The sequence below is a fragment of the Gordionus sp. m RMFG-2023 genome, chromosome 5 (assembly GCF_954871325.1).
Source record: "Gordionus sp. m RMFG-2023 chromosome 5, tfGorSpeb1-WG-v2, whole genome shotgun sequence".
Classification (NCBI taxonomy): domain Eukaryota; kingdom Metazoa; phylum Nematomorpha; class Gordioida; order Chordodea; family Parachordodidae; genus Gordionus; species Gordionus sp. m RMFG-2023.
In genome coordinates this window covers 28,156,218-28,178,152 of record NC_088779.1, presented here as the reverse complement: position 1 = coordinate 28,178,152, position 21,935 = coordinate 28,156,218, and the positions used below count along the sequence as shown (strand labels likewise).

Sequence of the window (21,935 nt, the reverse complement as noted above, 5' to 3'; positions counted from 1 at the left end):
TTGTTTATTTTTATTTTATTTAATATATATTATTTTGTATTAGATTTTTTTTATATAAAAAATTATTATTAAAATGATAATCGAGAATATATTTAACAAAAAGATAAAACAGAAATTTATTAAGAAAATTTGCATAATATGAAGTTGTCTGTTAAAATATATTTGATATTTAAACAAGAATTGTTATTACTGTTAGTGTGAATTGGTAAGTGTTGAATATGTTGATCGATATTATTTTATTATTTATTTTGGCAATTGATTTATTTTATTATATATCAATTTGTATTTAAATTTAATCGGTGAAAATTTTATATTATCATTTTTTTTATACATCAATTTGTATTAGTTATTTTTTTTATATTGTTTAAAAAAAGGATATATAAATAGAAAAGAAAATGTAATTTAAGATAGGAAAAATAAAATGTAAATTATTATAAGAAAATAAATAAAATTATAACCAATATAAAATGTGATATAATTATCTAACTATAATAAAACGTGGATCTAATTCAATTTCAACAAAATTAAACATTGATTTTAATAAGGATTAATTTTTTTGCATTTAACAACAAATCTGATTTATTATATATTATTATAACATTCGAATTTAATTTATAATATTTTTATTTTCATTTTTAGAATTAAAATTAATTTGAAATAAAATTTATATTTTCTCCATTTCATAAAAGATATTATTTTTTGCTGCAAATTTTATAATTTTTTCTTTTAATAACGATTTTTCAACGGCATTTTATTCCTAAGTTTGTTTATATCCCCTCAGTTTTTTCGCATAGTTTTTTTTAAAGATTTTTTCACACTTTTCTGTCAGATTCTTTTGTAGTGTTTTTCGGTCAAGTTTATTTTTCCAAAGACTATTTCCAGGACTTGCTAAGGAGATAAGGGAAAATGTCATGAGGTAGGTCAAATTGTTAAAATAAGTTATCAGTGCATAAACATGGGAGAACAATTAGGATTTTATAAAAATAAACGTCCCCAGTTAAACTCTATGATATAATTCAAGAAGAAGTGCAAATAAAGTTTGCTCTAAAATGAATATATTGTTATCTAGGTAGCATTAAGATAGAAAATGAAGAATAACAGTGCAAAAAATTAAATGAAGTTGATAAATCTAAGTGAAATTCATTATCCCACCCATATATTTGATATTATGGGAAGACTGTTTTCTAAATATATTTATTCAGGGTCTTTAAGTCCACATATTGCAAGTCATATTTACATTTTTAAAGATAAAAATATAAGCTTTTAACTTTTTTTATAAAGTTATTTAGTTTCTAAAAATTTTAAATTAAAGTCATTATTTTAAAAAGTTATTAACTTTTACATATATTTCTTATAAATAATTGTTTTGCTCAGAGTAATATTCTATATATTAGTGGTGGAGGGGGAGGGGGAATAGCGAAATGCGAATGTTGTGTATTATATTATGTCTGTGCTTCTAACCAGAGTTGTACAAAAGATCTTCTTTGAAGATTTTTGAGCGAGATCTAGCTTAAAAATTTGAGCAAGATCTTTGAAGATCGTAAAATTTGAAGATCTTCTATTTTTTAAAAATTATGTGTAACGATCTTCAAAGATCTTCATGATATTTATTTTTTTACCCCTTTATTAAAAGCCCAGATGTTTTTCAATTTTCATCAAGGCAGGAGGAGAGGTATAAAACATAAAAGAAATATTATATTAATAAAATTGAAAAACATCTGGGCTTTTAATAAAGGGGTAAAAAAATAAATATCATGAAAATCTTTGAAGATCGTTACACAAAATTTTTTAAAAATAAAAGATCTTCAAATTTTACGGATCTTTTAAGATCGTTGCTCAAATTTTTTTATAAATAGCAAATGCACAACTCTGCTTCTAACATATAAATGATGTGTAAGTTATACTATATTTTTGTCGTATAGATTTTATAATATTTTTTAGATTAATTTTTAGTTAGGAAATATATTATAGTATAAGCCTCTCCATGGAAACCTAAATATAAAAAAAATTAAATTTAAAAGGGGCATGGGCCTAAGAGGGGTAATTGAATCAATATATTAAAATTATATTTTTCTATATTTTTTTATGAGGAACGGGATGCCATCAGAGTTATTGGTGTGGAGGTCTAGAGGGCTCTTTTTCCTGATAGGATATAATATATATTATCACCCAAGATTTTTTAAATTTTTTAGGCATTCAAAATATTAAAATGTATTTGTATATACCGTTAATATCTAAAATAATCACTAAATATTTTCCAGACTTTTAAGCAACTTCCATTCTTATTAGGGATTTTTTAAATCAAAACCTAATATATAAATATTTTTTGATTTTAAATATTACATTTTAAATAAAATTAGTTCATAGAATAAATATTAATGGATGAAGTACCGCTTCTAAATTTTATATTTCTTGAAAGGTCACAAAGCGCCAAACTTCCACAGATACATATTTACCATGTGGATTCAAATGATCTAAATTTTATTTTCATTTTTTGTAGAAATTCACGATGCTACAAAAATAAGTATGAGCGTGTTAATGATCTTGTAAATATAACAACTATCCAAATTAAAAAAAAATCCTTATTTCAATATATATTTATTTATTACTTATGGAGCCAGTAGATTTATTTTATACTGGATCAAATATATCACCTAATTCCATTAGACTTATAGCAGAAAGTATTGGCATTCCTAATTTAGATTCTTCCATTTCAAATCTGATCTCTGAAAACGTGTCATATTGGCTTAGCATTCTCATTCAGGTAATTTACTTTTATAATTATTAAAAATAATATACATTTATTTAATTACTTATTTAGAATATTTCACATTTAATATTGTCTAATCTTTATTGAATATTTTATTTCTATAAAAATTAGACACTTATTTATAATTTTTTTAATCTTTTCATGTCAATTTTTTAAAATATGTTTATTCCTATATAAAGGATGCTGAAAAATATTCTCGACATGAAAAGCGAACATTTCTTACTGTTAAAGATTATTCCAAGGCCTTAAAAAATAGAAATTTTGAGGTAAACTTATAATTAAATTTATAAAAAGTATTTATCATAACTTTTTTAAGTCATACCATGACTATTTTATTTTTTTTAGTAGTATTGTTAAAAAGGCTGATTTGCATCATTTTTTAAAATGGCCAATATGATTTTATCTAAAATATTATTTAAGCCTACATTTTTGACAAATAGATGTCCAGACCTTTCTAACACTTATGAACAAAATCTTAGGTTTGGTTATAATCTTAATTAAGCCATTTTTTATAAAAATTGACCCAAATTGGGCTTTTTAACATTCAGACTTGTGAGACTAAAATTTGAGACCAAATTTCTTTTGAGGCTACTCCAGGTTTAGGGTTGGTTTACAAGCACGCATAAATAATTGGAGTCTTCCATGTTTGGAAATATTATAAGGGATCTATCAAGCACCCAGATCTGTTTTTTTGCTAAATTTAAGTGACATTGATTTCTTGTCAATGGATCCTGAAAACTTTCATATTTATATAGACTTCCTAGCTCAGATGTATATTTTAAAAAAGAATATCATATTTCTACCTAAAAAATTATTTTATAGCAACCAATTTAAGACTTAAATAATTACTAAATGGTAATTTGAATAAGTGCAAGTTTTTATAATTGATAATTTATTATATATGATCCACAATGTTAATTAATCAATTTTTTATGAATATAATATGAAGGTCTGATAAAGTAATGAATAAATATAAATTTAAGATTTTAGTTGATTGTTTTTTACAAAATAAAAAATCAAGGGATTCTTAATAGAATAGTAAAGAAATGGAATGACAAATAATATAAAAATATGAATATTTTTAAATTTAAAAAATTTACACCTATTAATCATAATCACTTCATTTGCGCTGATTTTAAAAAATTGCTAACTCAATATTAGCTTTGCCTAAGCCATGTTCTAACTTTTGTGCCATATGAGCAAAATTATCAGGCTTGTATAATAATTTTCTGAGATTTTGCATCACTATCTACACTTTCTGAGATTTTGCATCACTATCTACACCAACATTTGTATTATATTGTATTTGAACCATCCTTGAGTCACACCACAAAGATTAAGATGAAAATTTTAGGATAAAAAATATCTAAGGAGGGTTAAGGATATATATATTATATTATCCAATGAAATTGAAATCAATTTAACAGTATTTTATATCATTATTATCTATAAAACAGCCATTCTATGGCTTTTCTGACCCAGCATTTTTACCCTTTCGCAATGCCTATTCCAACAGTAAAGAGTTTTTCTTCCAGGAGGAAAATATCCCCGAACTAGATCTAGCCCAAACAGCCCTATCTCAACTGCCTAAAATTCCATTGGATTCTAGTGTCAAAGGTTTTTTTACTTAAATATATATTAAATATACATTATATTGATAACTATAAGGCCTTGGAAGGCAATTATTTTCCATGGATTAAACATTTTTTTGGGGTTTTTTGTTCAGTCAGATCAATGACAAATAATGTCATTGATTGAAATGATTACTTGTATTAGAATTTAATGGAAAGAAGCGATTAATCTTCTATTGTATCTAAGGAAACAATATATTTTTTTATCAAAAATAAGTCTATATTTTTAATTGCCCAAAATAGCTCACTGGTTATGTATCGAAGGTGTGCAGCCGATTACACCCGAAAATATCTCGACAGGTAACACATTATATAATGATTTTACCCCACCCCCCACCAATAGAAATATTTGAATAAATCGACACCAATATTTAGCATTTTTAAAAAAAATATTGGATCAGGCCAATATTTAAAAACTGATCCAATACTTTTATTGCTTTTGATATTTTATGATTTATTTATTATATAATATTATTTTATAAATAATTTTATAACGATAAATTAATGAAAGGAACTAAAATAAAATTTATTTGTTGTAATTAAGGTTGTTAAAAAGACTGTTACGGGCAATGACATATATAATACCTAGACTGACGATTCATTCATTAAAAGTGTACATCAATGCAAATCAGCTGGAGACGCCATCTTGGTTACACTAATCTTTATCAAAATTTTAAATGAGAGCCTAATTTATTCCTATATATGATGCAAACTTTATTAAAGAATTACCGGATCATCGAGATAATAAGGAATCAACAAGTTATTAATTAAATAGTAGTTTTTAACATGAGAATAATTATACTATATGTGTTACCAAAATGGCGGTTCCAGCTGATATGCTTTTAACGACGCTTAAAAACGCATTTTAATGAATGAATCGTCAGTCTAGGTATTATATATGTCATTGGTTACGGGTAGATTTTTAAACACGACCCCCTTAAGAAATATAATAATAAGTAAGCCTTAAGATTTCAAATAAAGGCCCAAACCTTTCTGCCATCTATTTTTTTGTTATATTTGTAACAATAAAGAAATGTTAAAATATTTAACAAATCACATTCAGCTAGTGTTGTTAAACTGCTTGATTTAAATTTTTTTTTAAAAACTGTTAACTCAAGATTTTTGTCCAAAAGTATATTACTCTCAAGCTTATTGATTTTCCCCACAGAAGGGAGATAGGTTTGGGTTTCTATTGGCAAAATGTCCACTAAATGGAGCTGTTTAACACACTCATCCCATAAACATTGCAAATATTTTAAATGATATTTATTGGTTCCAAGATGGATGATAAATAAATCAATATAAATATCGAGATCAGATCGGTTTTTTTTAGAAATATCATGTCAGATTCGTTAAAAATTTGTGTATCGGCACAGTCATAAAAAATAAGAATAAATTTAAAAAAAAACGAGTAAGTCTTATGAGATAAACCTAATCATTTTTCTTTTATCTGTTCTGCTAAAAATATCTTGTGTGAAACGACCATTTCTAGGTGTATATCATCCACCGCCACATTTTTTTTGTAATCTGTGTATCTATTTAAGATTGAATCTTGCTTTCATATTAACATAAAGAAAGAACTTATATTGTATATAAATATATATTTAGATCAACGAGTACCATCTAACCCTTCTGCTAATTTAAATGTGCCTTCTAGCGGAACCAAAACCCCCAAAACTCATACTACAACTTCCGTCCCATCTAGCCCCGACCTCGCCAAACGAGGTCACAAACACAAAAGGAATCGTAAATGGCGCCATCTCGCGGAGGATCTTCCTATATCAATGGTATTTTTTAGCCACTTTAATGAGTTTATAATTAAGAGCACTAGCATTAGCTATTGTTTTTTAAAGTAAAAAGATTGGATAATTTGAAAGGATTAGATCATCTAGTTGTTAAGTAAATATATATACATTCAACATTTCAACATTGGTATATTACATATATTAAATATATTCACCAGGAACAACAACTATACTACAAGGATATAACTGAAGCTTGCGTAGGTTCGGAAGAGTTGAAAAGAGCTCAAGCCTTCCAGAGCCTAGCTACTGACCCAGGCCTGCACTCTTTACTTCCTAGGTTCCATTTTTATTAAATATTTTAATTATAACCTATTAATTTTTTAAATTTAGATCAACTCTTCATGTCTATTTTTTTTCTGGATCAAACCGAACTGTGAGCTTCACTATTTATACTTTTAGTAGGTAGTATGTTGATAAGAGTTTTAACAAATTATAAAATAAGTATATATACAGATACTTATTTATTTTTATGTATCTTAGATACATATGTATGTATCCTTTAAAAACATCGAAAATATATTATTTTATTTTATTATTTTTAATTGATGTTAGTATTAAAATAAATTTTTCTTCCTCCAATGTAATATAATAAATATTTATGATTGAACTAAAGAAAAATATATATAATTGGGCCAGGAAAATTAAAAATTTTTTTATAACAGGCTACACAATTTGTGGAAGAAATTTTTTTGGGCTGGGCTGGGTTAGACAATTTATACAAAAATTCAGACAAGGCCTCACAAATCTATGATTATTCCTTAAAATTTTGATTTTTTTTTAATTTTTAGCTAATATTTTGATTGATACTCTTTGAAAATAAATTGATTATTTCTTTCTATATTAATGGCTGTCTAGCTAAAATACCAAATCTATAAATAGTATAGTAAAGTCACAGAAAATTAAACAAGTTATTTATGATTATCCAACCAACTAATACTCAATACAGATATGGTTGTAAAAATAGATAGCCATAGAGGAGAAGTATAAGAGCTAGTGATCTGCATTGGGCCTAATTTTTCAAGCCCAGAGCCTGATCTGAAATTGTTTTTTAAAAAAAATTTACCGGCCTGGCCCAAATTTATATAAATATTGAAATTAATTTGTATAATTACTCAAAATAAAAGATATATGTTATATGGCGTCTAGTTTCTATAAATAAAATCAAATATTTTTATTTTACATAAAAAATTCAACATAAAATTGATAAATTTAGATATATTTTAAAAAAATTCAAAGGCCCAATCGGACTCCACCCGATTTTCTTAAAAAAATCACTAGATATAGATATTAAAAAAAATTCTTAATGGGTCAAAATAGGTCGAGTTTTGCAATCTCCATTTTGTATTGTAATAGTTGGTAATGTGATAATTAATATAATAACATTAAATACTGATATAATGGTTAAATCATTTTTTGTTAAAATTTATATGTGGTTAGTTTTTCTTTGCTGTCTGAATATCTAATTTAATTCTTAAAGCTATCTGAATGACATATATAAAAGATATTTTATGATAAGATTTCGAAATCTTAAAATATAAACTTATTTCTTAAAAAATAATAGACTTAAGAAGGTTCGCTTATCTCAAATTAAATATGAGAGAAACATTGAAAATGTAAAAGCTGGACCTATTTATATATTCTTCATACTGGTATAATCAAAATAAATATCAATAATTTAATTTAGTTGTTTGTATAGTATATAATAAATAATAATAAAAAAATCATAGTTAAATGTCTAAAACTTTTTTATTTTTGTATTTTTATTAAAAAAATGTTATATATTTTAAAATTTCAATTACAAAAATTATTGATTATCGAAATTAAAAAATCAAAATATAAAAATGTATTTGTTTATCTATATCTTTTATTGTCAAAGATACAAGATTTGAAATTTTTTCTTAATACAGATTCAAATATCTTACTAAATAATGTCTAAAATTTATGAAATTCCAATGTATTCTGTGTCTTAACAAGAAGGAGAACTAATAAAAAATTACAGGGAAACTGGAGAACCAAGTTATACGTGAATATCTTACCCTATCTTTAAACCTTATATCAATCATTTTCTCTCAATTTTATCATTTTTTTTTAAATTTAAAACCATTATGCCCTTATAGATTCGCTAGTTTTGTAGCCCAGGGTGTCAAGATAAACCTTCTGCAACGCAACCTGGCAGTTCTCATTTACCTCATGCGTATGATACGAGCTTTGCTGGAAAATCCTCATCTTTTATACTCCCCTTCCACAACCAAAACGGCTTCTAAGATGGCTTCAATCGCTATAACATCCGGTGATTTCCTGGCTTCTCAGCAGCTCAAACATCAAGCTCACTCCCTAATTCCGGCCGTGCTGAGCTGCTGCCTGTGTGACCGTATATGCCAGAGGCCAGAAATAGACAACCATTGGGCTCTGAGAGATTTTTCTAGCAAATTGCTGTCTCAATTTTGTTCCAGACTAGATAATTCGTCTAACAGACTAAGAGCCAGGATATGCAAGCTTTGCCGGGAAATTATAACCAAGTTTTTGGCCGAAAAAAACGCGAAAGATGACAGCACAGGTGGTAATAAAGGTTCTAATGCTAATATCGTAGGCGGTGATTTTGGGACAGAACGGATAGATGGTAATTAAATAATTGCTTCTATTGGGAAAATTTAAGAAGCTTCTAGTTAGCTAAAATGTTGGTTATGTTAAATCATACTATATCTATCTCATTAGATGGTGTTTATCAAATTTTCTTGTATATCAGACTCCAGATTGGAAGCATCCTCATATTTTTCCATTGTCTCGAAAGCGGAAGTAATGGCTGCAACCTTGTATGGAGCCATTTCTGCCTTGCACGAATTGGGACCCTTGGCTTTGATTGCCATTCTGCCACGTGATAGGTTTCATTACTATTATATTTAGATTCATTTATTGATACTTCGAGGCTTTAACGGGGAGGGAAATAAATTCCCGTAAGGTTTGTGTTGTGTTTGCTTATTTAAAACATAAATTTCACTCATAATAAAAATGACATATATTTTACTTATAATTCTTGCAAAGGAGAGTAATGAACCTGACATTTGCTGTCATGGATTTTATTTTTCCTAATTCATTAACATTAAATGAAGAAATTTTTTTTCCCCTTTTACTCAGATTTTTTGGGATATTATATGAATAAATATTACTTGTATTGTTGACTTTTGGTTTTTATTAAATCCTCGATTCGTATTATATTATTATAAGGTAGTATTATATAAATTCAGGATAGCGAATATAATACCATTTTAAATTAATTAACTTAAATTGATATTTAAAATACAAAATTAATTCAGCCATTTCCTTTACCAGTAAAAATAAGATTGTTATAAAAGTTTGTTTTTTGTATTCTTATTCCAATTGGATATAGGTTTTTTTAGTCACGATTTAAGTACTCGTGTAATATCTTTTTAAACTCTTCTTCCCCGTTCCCTCTATTCATTCCGAAGAATCAAAGATCTTGATATGGCACTTACCACTCACGCACAGTCGATCCACGCACAAATCACTCGTACAGGGCATTCTATTGCACCTGCACAACGCGTTACAGCCGAGCGTGTTGCTGTCGAACACGTAAAACAGCTGTTGGTCAAGGTAGCCTGTATCGTTCATCGATATGAAAATGCTTCACAAATGGCATTTAACACCTCTGGCACAAATGGTAATTAAGCATAATTTAGAATTTAAGTAATGTATAACCACCTTTCCAAACCTTTTTTACACATAGCCTAATTTTAAAAAAACCCAATACATAACTTTGCGTTTCAGCCCCACTTTCTTTAACTAATACAACACCACCTAATCTCGAGGAACTTAAAGATCAGTTTGGATCCAGTCTGGCCCCTTTGATTTTCGCCTCACTCCGCAAACTTCCTCATTCTGCGGCAAGTCATGTTCACTCGCAGTCAACGTCACAATCCTACATCAATCAGATTGGAAGTCAGGGACACCGAAATCAGCTTATTCAAAGTCACCAATTCTTACATGTCACCAGACCACCTTTCGATTCAAAAGACAGTCAATTTAGGTTTTAAAAATTATTTAGAAAATATTTTCTATATCATACATATATATATACACTACCAACCATAAATGATTGCCTACCCTGCATTTTCTTAACATTTTTCTTAAAATAAGACAAACAACACACAATATGAGGTTTATCAAATTTATTTATAAGTTTACATATTATTGCATAAAATCAAAAAATAAAAGACTTAGCAATTAATTAAGATCAAATTTTGGTCTCATCAATATGACCACCTTTATTCTTAATAATTGCTGCAAAAATTTTTGGTAATCTTTCAATGAGATTTTTTAAATATTAGGAAGTGATATTGTTCCATTTTCCCTGTATATCCCAAAGGTGCAAATGAGGTTAGAGGGCTTTTTCGCTCTTGTCGATCATGGTGATCCCATAAAAGTTCGATTGGATTGAGATCGGGAGACTGGGATGGCCAAATCATCAACTCGAGAATACCGTGTTGTTGTAAATTTTGTAAATAATCTTTGCATAGCCTGTATGCTTTGGGTCATTATCTTGTCGAAATATAAAGTTATTCCCGATCAAATACTTTCCTGATGAAATCACATGGTCCTCAAGGATTTGCCGGCCCTCCTTGTTAAGGATTTCTTAAATTTTGACAATGTCGGCGGTTGCCCCAGCACCAAAGCACCCCCATACCATAACAGACCCTCCCCCTAATTTGACTGTAGGAATTATGCAGTGAACGCTCATTCTCTCTCCAGCTGAGCGGCGGATATATTGCCTTCTTTTAGAACCGAAGATTTCGAATTTTGACTCATCACTCCATACGACACGGTACCAGTTGGCAGATGTCCACGTGCCCAGTCTAATCACTTAAGGTTATTTTTTTGCTCAAGAGTGGCTTTTTGACCGCTACCCTACCATAAAGTTCAAAGCTCCTAAGGCGCCTTTTCACAAATGTAGATTAGTCTCCGCACCTATCTCTGAGGCGACAAGGCGTCGATTGCGTTTACTGATCCTTGCTATATACCTATCATCGCTTAAAGTCGTTTTGCGGCGTCTTCCAGGCCTCTTTGGATTCGATATTGTATTATTGTTGCGTCTTTTAAGTATACAATCGACTGTTCGTCTTGCTAGAGTTAATTCTCTGGCAATTCGGCGATTACTTTTACCACATGTGTGTAAATTAATTATTTTGCATCTAGTTGGAATAAAAATATCTTTTCTTTTAATCATTTTCGTCGAAAAGACAGAAAGTTTCTGTAAACAATGATTTAAAGCTATAAAATTGGCTTATTTATCCTATATTGAAATACTATAAAATTTCTATATTATATACTTTTCTATTTTTTTTAAAAAACAATCAAACAACTTTTACTTTTTATTTCTTTTTTCTTCAATCAATAACATATATCGAAAAAATTTTATAATAAAAAAACATCATCGTTTGTTTTTCTTTCCACGCTTATATATTTGTTTTTTACCAATTCATCCTTTATTTATTATTATTTATTTTTTTCCTTTTACACGTCAATTATCTTTTTTCTTTGTTTAATATTGTTTATCCACGTATTTTTTTATATTATTTATTCACGTATATTACGCTATTATCTTCCTCTCGTACTAAGTTTAATGCTTGTTCCCTTAACAAAAGCAAAAAAAATTTAGGAATTTTTTTTAAAATAATTAAAAATAGGTATTAATAAGCAAATTAGAATGTGATAAATGACTTTCTTCCAAAAAACAATGGCCAGCTTAAAATTATTGCTGAAAAAAAACTAATGAACCCTATTGTACCAAATTGGTCATTTTTGACATGTTATTTCCAAAGGCTAAAATTTCATAGATAGATTTATAGAAATTCCGACTTTTTTATTTCTAAACATGTCTCGACATCTTAAATTAATTAATCAATTCGCTTTTACCCAAATAAGTCAAAAAGTTTTAACTTATTAATTTTTTTATGTAAAAATGCAGGGTGGGCAGTCATTTATGGCTGGTAGTGTATATGTACTATGGAGTTCCATTCAAGGTTTCAACCTTAGAAATTAGAATGTGTATATTATTCGGGAAAAAGTTGAATTTCTGATTAATTGATTATAAATATATACTATATGAAATGAACTTTTCTTTCTTTAAACTTAGGCACCACAATCCTCTGCCGAACACACACTTCTCTCTAGCTAACACGAATTCGCTTCTTCATCAACATCATCTTGTTTCACAGAATTCTTCTCAAGTCCACCAAATCGTAAATCCAGTTCGATTCTCTGGGAATGCTCAGCAAACAATGGTATAATTCTAATATTTATTATCAAACAAACAAATAACTCAGATAGTTCTGATTTGGGTATAATAAATAAAAAGGCTAAAATAGTTTAAAAGTTAAATTTTTTTAAAATAAAAATGGTACTGGAAGCACCTACTGAAATTGTCTTTTCTAAAAACTGAAAAAATTAAATTTGATTATTTTTTAGCACCATCACATTACATTATTTTCTTTAAATGCTTATTCGATAACTTTTCCAATAATCCTCACTGGTCATTACTCTTATATTTTTCTCTTATAGCAGAGACCGCAACTTACATATTATCCGCCACCGCCGACCGCGTTACAAGCTAAGGCTAGCCCTTCCCCTATTAATACCCGATCCTACTCTCCCTCCTTGAATAATTCATTTCATTTTTCAAACGTCAATCGTATTAATAATGCCAACTTTACGAGCAACGCTTACGCCCAACAAAATCGATCACCTTTACTCACAAACAATATCAATAAAATAATTAGAACACCATCCTTTGCCTCTTCTTCTTCCTCTAATCATCAATCCACTCATTCCGAATACATAAATTCTTTTATAATAAATAACAGTAGCCTCAACAATGTAACTAATTTGAATAACATACATAATTTAACGAATAATAATAATAATAGTACTAACACCTTTAAACATGTCAACCCCAAAATGTCTAACGATTCTAATTTCGGCATGTCCAATCATTCCTCGCCCCACGATAACGAAGTGGAATGCTTGCTACAAATAGAAGGAATTAATAAAGGTTTCAACGAAGGCAGAAAGAATGATAGCTTAGCGGCCGTCCCTAACCAGCCAAATAATAAAGTAATTTATTGAGACATTTAAGTCTTTAAACACACCCCAGAGAAGATTAATGTGTTAAGCAAATCGTAATCTCCTAAGAAAATTTTCTTCACATATTATCAAACCATGACTCAGTATTTAGGCTCGTGTGTAATTTCATTTTATCCTGTAAATTGATATTAAACCCATAAGGATCATTGACAAAGAACTAAATTATTTCAACTATAAGAATTCCATCTCCATTCATTCTGAAAAAAAGTGTAATAAGGATCGAAGAAATGCAACCAAATGAAATCCATAACCACAAAAATTATGCAACTATGAATGAACTTGTTTATATATAAATTATATATACTTGACTTTGTAAAATAACAATTTTTTGTAAATAAGTTTTTATATTATATGCATATAATATCATTTTGTTATTACGACGAAATATTTATGTAAAAAATCAATTGCGAAAAATATATTTTTTTACGCGTACTTTCATTGTATGAATATCGAAATGGAAACAGTGTCACGATTTTTTTTATAATAAAAATATTAATTTATGTCAATTTACATATCTTTTATAAGTGATATACTACAGTGGCGTATCTAGGAATTTTCCTTAGAGGAGGTGCATACATAAGTCTGGGGTGCTTCACCCCCCAGACCTCCTTTATTGGGCTTCGGCCCTTTTGCCCGGCCTTCGGCCGAGTTTATCTTAAAAATCATAATTGTTTTTTTAGTAAAAAGATTCACATCCCACGAATTTAACGACAGCGTCTGTTTAAGAACGGATGAAGACATCCTATTTCAAGTCCTAATTATTGATCATTTTAATTAGTGTTGTATGACTCTATAATAATACTATCCTGAATATTTTCAATAGTAATATAATATCCTTCCACAAACATCAAAACCAGAAAAATATAAATATTCATGGTATTTATTTGATATAAAGTCACTTTTGAGTCTTTTGAACGGATAATCTAAAATAAATTTGCTTGGGGGGGTCCAAACCCGAACCCCCCCCCTCTCGTGGCTACGCCACTCATTAATAGTGCTCAATTGTGCCATTTTAGCATGTTAAATAACAAATGAATAATTAATTTAAATGATATCGTCCAAATTAAGGCGATTTTATCGTGTCCACTAACATATTAAAAAATCGCAAATAAGTTAGCGATTCATTTATTTCAATTTCCAATATTTTTGACAGATGGAAAATACATTCTACTTAGAATAAATAATTTTGATTATGATACCTTAAAATTTAAGCTATTTAGATTTCAAATCTTATCTCAATTTGAGAACAAAGCTGGATACGTTTTATTTGTTTTAAATCGCGAAGGTTCTTTTAGAAGCAAAAGCAACTAACGGGAATGGTAAGATTCTCCCTATAATATATCAGTTTAATAAAAAAAATCCCCCCACTCCAACGCCCTCCCTTCTGCCTAAAATTTATGCATAAGGAAAATGGCCTATTTCCTTAGGAATATTCCCCATCCACTTTTTATAAAGATAGGAATTTATTTTCCTTTTTCTTGCCGTTTTTTATCTGTTATTTTTATTTTCAGCCAAATTTTAAATAACCTTTTCCTAGTGGAATAAGATTCAGCATTATCTCTCATTCTCATTACTTCAACTTATTACTTATACTGTCACTATGTTATTTTCTCTGTTATATAACTTGTAAGTCGCTATATTGTGAAATATCAAGTTTTTATCAGATTTGCCCTTTTTTCCGTTGAAGTTAACCATAAAGAAATATGAGATAACACTTATTTGGCAATTAAAAATTTGTACATATTTTCTAAAACATATTACAATAATCTTCCTCTGACAAGTTATATCAAATAATTGCAGAAAAAATATATAATTTACAATTTTACACAAATATACCAAAATAATTTTGGAAAGATTAAGCTTATATAAAATGAAAGGAGAGCAAAAAAAATTTATTGTCTAGATTTTTATTTTGAGGAATCTTGACCCAAGTTATCCTGTCAAAACCTTATGTAACGCAACGCTATTTGTAATTCTTGCCCAACTCTGCACACAGCTGCATACATTATTCTATTTTTTGCCAACATATTAGTAAGTTGTTAAAGAACATCTAGTAATTTTAAATTATAAAAAGCAGCTGAGAGCAAATATGAACACGGTTAATTTGAGACAATTTTACTGATGCCCGTTGAAAGAGAATTGCCGATGCAAATAGAACTTGGATATGTGTTTATTTGCTCTAAAGTTGAGATTAATTAGAGATTTATTAGCATAAAAATTATACAATATTCGTTTAATTCATTATTTATATGCCTGATTATATATGTACAATAAGTCTTTTTCGGGGCAGTGTGATGTGTTACATGTCGATTTTATAGTACAATAAGTAATTATTTTATAGGTGCAATTAATATTGATTTATATGTGTAATATATAATTTATTATATGCATAATTGTGTATGTTCAATTAGTATGATTTTATATGTGCAATTCCTATATGGGATTTTTATTTAATGAGTCTTTTCTAATTAAAAATGTGATAACTGTAATATTGTGTTTCACCCATCGTTTTTAGATATTTTTGTCAAAAAATATAAGAAATAAAAATCATGTATAATATAAACAAGCCATTAAAGAGATCCCGGCCGATGGCCCCCAAATAGGGTTATGGGAGAGAAGTCCCATAAAAATGAGGCCGCTAAAAAACATTTGCCCACATAAGCCATAGCATCGCCAGTCAACCCCTCTCTGCGAAAATTTAATCTTGCAGATTTTGTTATATATAACAAATTGAAACCAAATTTCTCACTCTTTCAAGGTATAAGTTGATTTCTTATATTTTTTTAAAAACAGGCCATTTTCTTTTTTAGACTGCACTCAGCGTCAGGGGCGGACTGGCTACGCTACGGCCTCGTGGGCATTTTTTTTATAGCGGCCTCAATTATATGGGGGCTTCGCCCCCAGACCCCTATTTTACGGGTCTTCGGCCCGCTTTTGCCCGGTCTTCGACCGAGTTCCCTTAAATGGCTTCTTCGACTTACACGATTTTTTTTACTTCTTATTTTTGAAAATAAGTTCAAACGATTTACATTTTTAATAAAAAAAAATGAATAGTATTACACGATAATCATATATTTTATTTTTTTTAAAATGCACATCTAAAATCATATTTAATACTTTATAAAATAATATTCATTGCACCTATACTATATTTTATATTATATACGATATTTCACTATAAAATCAAATCACAACATCACATGTTAAATATAAAAAAAATAGATACTCAATATACCAAATCAATTAATTACACATAAAATTATTGCAGTTATACAATATTACATAGAATAAAATTATTGCAGTTATATTATATTACAGAGAATAAAATTGCTGCACTTATAAAACAGGCACCGTCATATTGTAAATAGATGTTAATAAGATTCAAATTAAAGAATAAAGAAAATATATAATTTTTACAATAATAAATCTCTCATTAACTTTGAACCTTTGCTCAAATATACAAGAATATCTAGTTCTCGTTCAAATGTCATCATTAAAAAGGCTTCTAATTTTTCTTGGTCAATATTAGCTCTCAGCTTATTTTTATAATTTTTAATTTACTAAATGTTCTCTCGCAATTAACCTGCGTAAATGATAAAGTTAATATGTATTCATGTGCAAAATAAATTAGTGTCATTTGTATGCTATTGTATCAAGAATTTCATACTTAAACACTTGTTACATTTATTATCACACTCGGAGTTATTATCATATTGTAAAGGTCAATCGATTCTTGAGGACGTTCATCTTGGCATTTGTCACTATATATTATCTTCGCTCGTTCTATTTAATTTTTTGGCAGAACATTCTATACCCTGATACTCTCCGGGAACTTTAAATATGAAGTGTTTCATTTAAATTAGAAGCCATTTTATTGCTTTATTTTGAATCGATGATATAGAAGATTTAGCATCTTCTATCATTTTTCATGCTGACAAAGTACCTAATTTTTAGTTTGAAGATATGACAGTGGCCTCATTATTTCAAAAATTTCTAAATATATTATATCTGTACATAGAGTCTTAAATTTACATTAATTAACAAGTTTTTGCCTCAAGTGATTTATTATCCAATATATATTGAAGTGCATTTATCGTTATTGTGAGCATGCTCTCTTTACCATAAATCCATCTAAGGGCTTTTTCACGTGCCCCTCCACCCTATACCTATTTTTTGCAGCCTTCTCAACTTATTTTGGCCAAATAAATTATTCTGTTTCACCCAAACATCCTTCCTTTTATCTTATACATCGACCTGAATTTTATTTCATTTCAATGAATTAAGAATAGGAAATGTTGGCTATGTTATTTCTACAATAAAGCAATGTATATAATATAATAAATTAATCAAAGCTTAGCTTACTCTAATCAAACAGAAGCGTTTTCATTCATTTGAAAAAAAACAAAGAAACGTGGTAAATAACGTCAAGCGACGTTATTGATATTTTATGTATTAAAATATATAACAATTCTCAAGGAATGTGATATTCAAATCATAGAGATATCATTAAAAATAAAAATAAGAGAAAATAATGTGAACATAATAAAAAAAAATTTCTAAGCGGCCTCTTTTTTGATAATTTCCTCTGATCGGCCTCAAAAATCAACATTTTCTCGCGGTCTCGTGGGCAAAAGGCCCACCTGGTTTTATGGTCACTCCGCCTCTACAGCGTATACATAACAGTATACGATGAACACCCCCCTCACAAGTTATATATAAGAAATCAAGTACACCTTGAAAGAATGAGAAATTTGGTTTCAATTTGTTATAATCAATATCTGCATGATAAAATTCTAGCAGACAGGGGCGGATGGGCGATGCTACGGCTTCGTGGGCTAATGTTTTCTACGGCCTCATTTTTATGGGGGCTTCTCCCCCAAAACCCTATTTGGGGGCCATCGGCTGGGATCCCTTTAATCGCTTGTTTATATTATACATGATTTTATTATTTCTTATATAGTTTTATTTTCTTAAATCGATGATAGTATTTTAGTGAACTTGAATTTTGTACTATAGGTTGTGATATACCGATTATTAAAAGTTTTATTTGAAAACATTATCTCTTTTTTATTATAAAATATTAACTTAGAAGATAGAACTGATAAAAATATTATTTTTTTATTTTCACAAACAAAGATAAATTGAAAGAATCATATATCTTGATTCATCATTAGAAATAAATATACAGCATAAATATAGAATAATATAAATATATTCATTGCAACACATATTTACCAATCCAACCCTATCTCCCTTTTTTTAATATTTAATTCATAATTGTAACTAGAACAGCATTAATAATTTATTAACGGTTGTTTGACATAAAATGATTAGAGAACTTCTTATCCTGAATTTTGGTTTATAGGGAAGTTTCAGATTTCCTTTTCTACTTTTACTCCTAAAAATAGCCTTTTCTAAAGGGTTTCTAAATATTTTATCCTTTTTTGATATGATTTGTATCACCTCAATGAAATTCCTGTGGTTTATTTCAGTATCTATGATAAGTTTTTCATTAGGGTCTGATCCTCGGTAGGATTTGTATGCGGATATTGCATTTATTATTTTAAAGTTAATTATATTTAAATAATAAATTAAAAAATAACATATAAAAATGTATAACACCTATAAAATAGCAATATCTAAATGATAATCCTCAAAAAATATATATGATATTCTAAATGCTAAAAAGGAAATATGACAACTTTTATTATATGAAATGAAAAGGAATATGATAAGAGAAAAGTCATAACTTATATGATAAAAAGAAATAATAAATATTTTTACATTTTTTTCGAATCGGCCTCTTTTTTCATTTTTTACTGATCGGCCTCAAGAATCGACTCTCACTGTCGTGGGCTAAATGTTCACTTGTCTTATGGCCAGTCGCCCCTCCCCTGATCGCAGAATTCAATAAAATGGGAACAATTAATAAAGATATTCACATATCTTCCAATGAATGTATTTCTGATTCTGATTTTTAAGCCATTTTATCTTATACTACTATAAATATAATCCCAGAGTTAGACAGGTCCTCCGGAATAAGAATCTAGAATAAAAAAAATGAATCTTACAGATACTAGTATCTTCTTCAAAATATCAAAAAGATAAATGATACTTGTATCTTTAATAAATTAGAGTATCTTAAATATAAGATACTTTTAAATTATCATTACCAAATTAGAATAATTTATAAAATACAGTTTTTATTATTTATTTGTGAAGAACATAACATACGCATATAATAAGAATGAATATTTACAATAATTAATAAAAATAACAATAATTAATAAAAATATTTAATGATGAACTAATTATAGTAATCAGCCATTTTAATATTAGTATTAGCCCATTCTTAGCAAAGATAGGGAAGGAAGACTAGTATTTTTATATTGGAGTTGAAATAATAATTTGCAAAAAGTATTTAAAAATTTTAAGAATTTGATTAGGAGAATAATTTCCATAAATTAAATTTCACCACCTTCTTCTTCACTACCATGAGTGTTAATCATACCACAAATTAAAAAATATTACATTAAATTGGTAATAATATTTTATCGAGTTACATTTATATATAAAATATAATCTTTACTTATTCTCTTATGGTGTTGTAGCTAATTTTTGTCAATATATTTAAAATATGACTAAAAAAGTAAAAATGATTCTAAAAGAAAAGAAGATATATACTGAGATATGTAAAATATTAAACATGAACCTGTATCTGTTGTCAAAAAAATGAAAAAGATACAAGACTCTTTTCAGAATAAAGGATCTTAGATACAAATACTAGTATCTTATTAAAAATGTCAAAAAGATACTGAGTACAAGATACAAAAGGATCTTGTATCTTAGATACAAGTATTCGCGGTACTGATCAATTTTGTATATTCCTATTTGGGCTTATATTATTTATATTGTTTTTTATATTAAAAATATTTTAAATGCTTATTTAACTCTTCCTTATTTTCTTCCTTATTTTATCTGGAATGTTTTAGGTGTTATCCGACAAAAGCTTTCAAAAAAAAAGTCTAAGTGTCATATTCTGGTCGGAATATGTCTATATTTCTTCTACTAAATTATAAAGTCTAGCTAATCTTAAAATATGTAATATATTTTTGATCACAATCTAAATAAAAATAATTTTGATATGATTTGAGAGTTCTAAGCATAGATTTTATGAAATTAGAAACCTTGATAGTTCAATGAAGATTGAACAGGCTTTTAAAATATAATTTTGTTCCCAGCTTATGGTGCGTTTAGTAATGGAAGACAAAATTATATTATTTTTGGTACTTCATAGTTTAGCATTCATTAATTGTTTTATATTTTTTACAAAAGTGCTCGTTCAAACATTAATAAGATTTTATGAACGAAACTCCAAAAAGGAATAAGGTTTTGAGGTAATCTAATTCTAAGGTAGTTTTTATAAATATTTTGTCAGATACAAGCATATTTCTAACAGCAGTGGAGCTTACGCTAGACCCGATGACCCCTTACATGATTATATGAATATATTGGGCCTAATTTTTAGCATGTTTGGATTGATGATGAGAGTAAATAAACGCACCAGTATAAATATAAATACTATTTTTTTAGATAAAATGGAGTTCTTGGATTGCATTTTATTGCGCATTTGTTAGTTTTGCCAATGCAAAAACATCTGATGATACTAAGCAGATTGTCAGTAATTTCATGTTAGCATTTTTATAAAATGCAATTTAATATGTTTAATTAAAGGTTATCCATATTTGCGGTTGTAATGTCATATTTACAAAATCCAACACCTATCTCATTTCCTTGGACATAATTCATAATTTGGTTTTCATATATTATTTATATAAGTATTTCCATTTATATGTAATTAAAAATTTGGTTAAGTTATATATAACTATTATATATATATATATATAATTAAAATTATAAATGATTAATATATATGATCAATATAAAAAAAATATTTTTTTAGCACTAAGCTTTCTTTTTACATTGAGAGATTTATGTAAATTTTTTTTAAAATTTTTTATTATGGCTGATTAAAAAAAATATCACCTATATTTTTTAAAATTTAATATTACTAAATGTTTAATTACGATTTGAATATAAATGACTAAAATTTTTATCTGTTCTACCCAAATGTGCCTGATTTTATTTTCAATTATTAAATTACCTTTTAAGATAAAATACATCATATTTATATTCAAAAAAAATTGACAAACATCTTATGTATATGAGCAGAAAACAGCTAATTCTTTTCAATTTGAAGATTAGATGATATTAGTGGTGTAGCCAGGATTTATTTAAGGAGTGTTATTTAAATGTTTTAGTGGCTTCACTCCCAAACTTCAATTTATCTAGCTTTTTGCCACCCTCTTACGAAAAATTATAATTACATATTAATTTTTCTTTTTATAGTATGTAATTTATTACTTTTATTACTATTATAGTTCACTGAAAAGGTTAAGCACTAATTCTAAAATCTATGGTTTCATGCTTTATAATCCTAATGGTTCTTTAACCAGTATAGTGACCATTCTAAAGAAAAAATTAAAAGTTACTGAATTTTGACTAACATTA

General features: G+C 27.8%; 2 protein-coding genes across 2 annotated transcripts; both read left to right on the top strand.

Annotated features, from left to right (window-relative positions):
• The first annotated feature begins 2,515 nt into the window (after positions 1-2,515).
• On the top strand, positions 2,516-13,778 carry LOC135929326 (uncharacterized). The gene is made up of 12 exons (XM_065465861.1): positions 2,516-2,764; positions 2,950-3,036; positions 4,228-4,387; positions 4,645-4,701; positions 6,010-6,188; positions 6,365-6,483; positions 8,324-8,826; positions 8,953-9,088; positions 9,674-9,885; positions 9,993-10,251; positions 12,358-12,505; positions 12,783-13,778. Exons 1-12 carry the CDS (start codon positions 2,612-2,614, stop codon positions 13,344-13,346), a joined length of 2,577 nt encoding a protein of 858 aa, XP_065321933.1. The 5' UTR covers positions 2,516-2,611; the 3' UTR covers positions 13,347-13,778.
• A 6,876-nt stretch (positions 13,779-20,654) lies between these two features.
• On the top strand, positions 20,655-21,375 carry LOC135929860 (PAT complex subunit Asterix-like). Its single transcript, XM_065466595.1, has 4 exons — positions 20,655-20,761; positions 20,803-20,914; positions 20,958-21,055; positions 21,099-21,375. Exons 1-4 carry the CDS (start codon positions 20,727-20,729, stop codon positions 21,166-21,168), a joined length of 315 nt encoding a protein of 104 aa, XP_065322667.1. The 5' UTR covers positions 20,655-20,726; the 3' UTR covers positions 21,169-21,375.
• The last annotated feature ends 560 nt before the right edge of the window (positions 21,376-21,935 follow it).

Coding starts and splice junctions, on each gene's coding strand:
- LOC135929326 (XM_065465861.1), top strand. CDS start 2,612: ATGGAGCCAGTAGATTTATTTTATACTGGATCAAATATATCACCTAAT. Junction 3,037..4,227: donor TAAAAAATAGAAATTTTGAG/GTAAACTTATAA, acceptor TCTATAAAACAG/CCATTCTATGGCTTTTCTGA. Junction 12,506..12,782: donor GGAATGCTCAGCAAACAATG/GTATAATTCTAA, acceptor TTTCTCTTATAG/CAGAGACCGCAACTTACATA.
- LOC135929860 (XM_065466595.1), top strand. CDS start 20,727: ATGAACGAAACTCCAAAAAGGAATAAGGTTTTGAG. Junction 20,762..20,802: donor AAAAGGAATAAGGTTTTGAG/GTAATCTAATTC, acceptor ATATTTTGTCAG/ATACAAGCATATTTCTAACA. Junction 21,056..21,098: donor CAGATTGTCAGTAATTTCAT/GTTAGCATTTTT, acceptor GTTTAATTAAAG/GTTATCCATATTTGCGGTTG.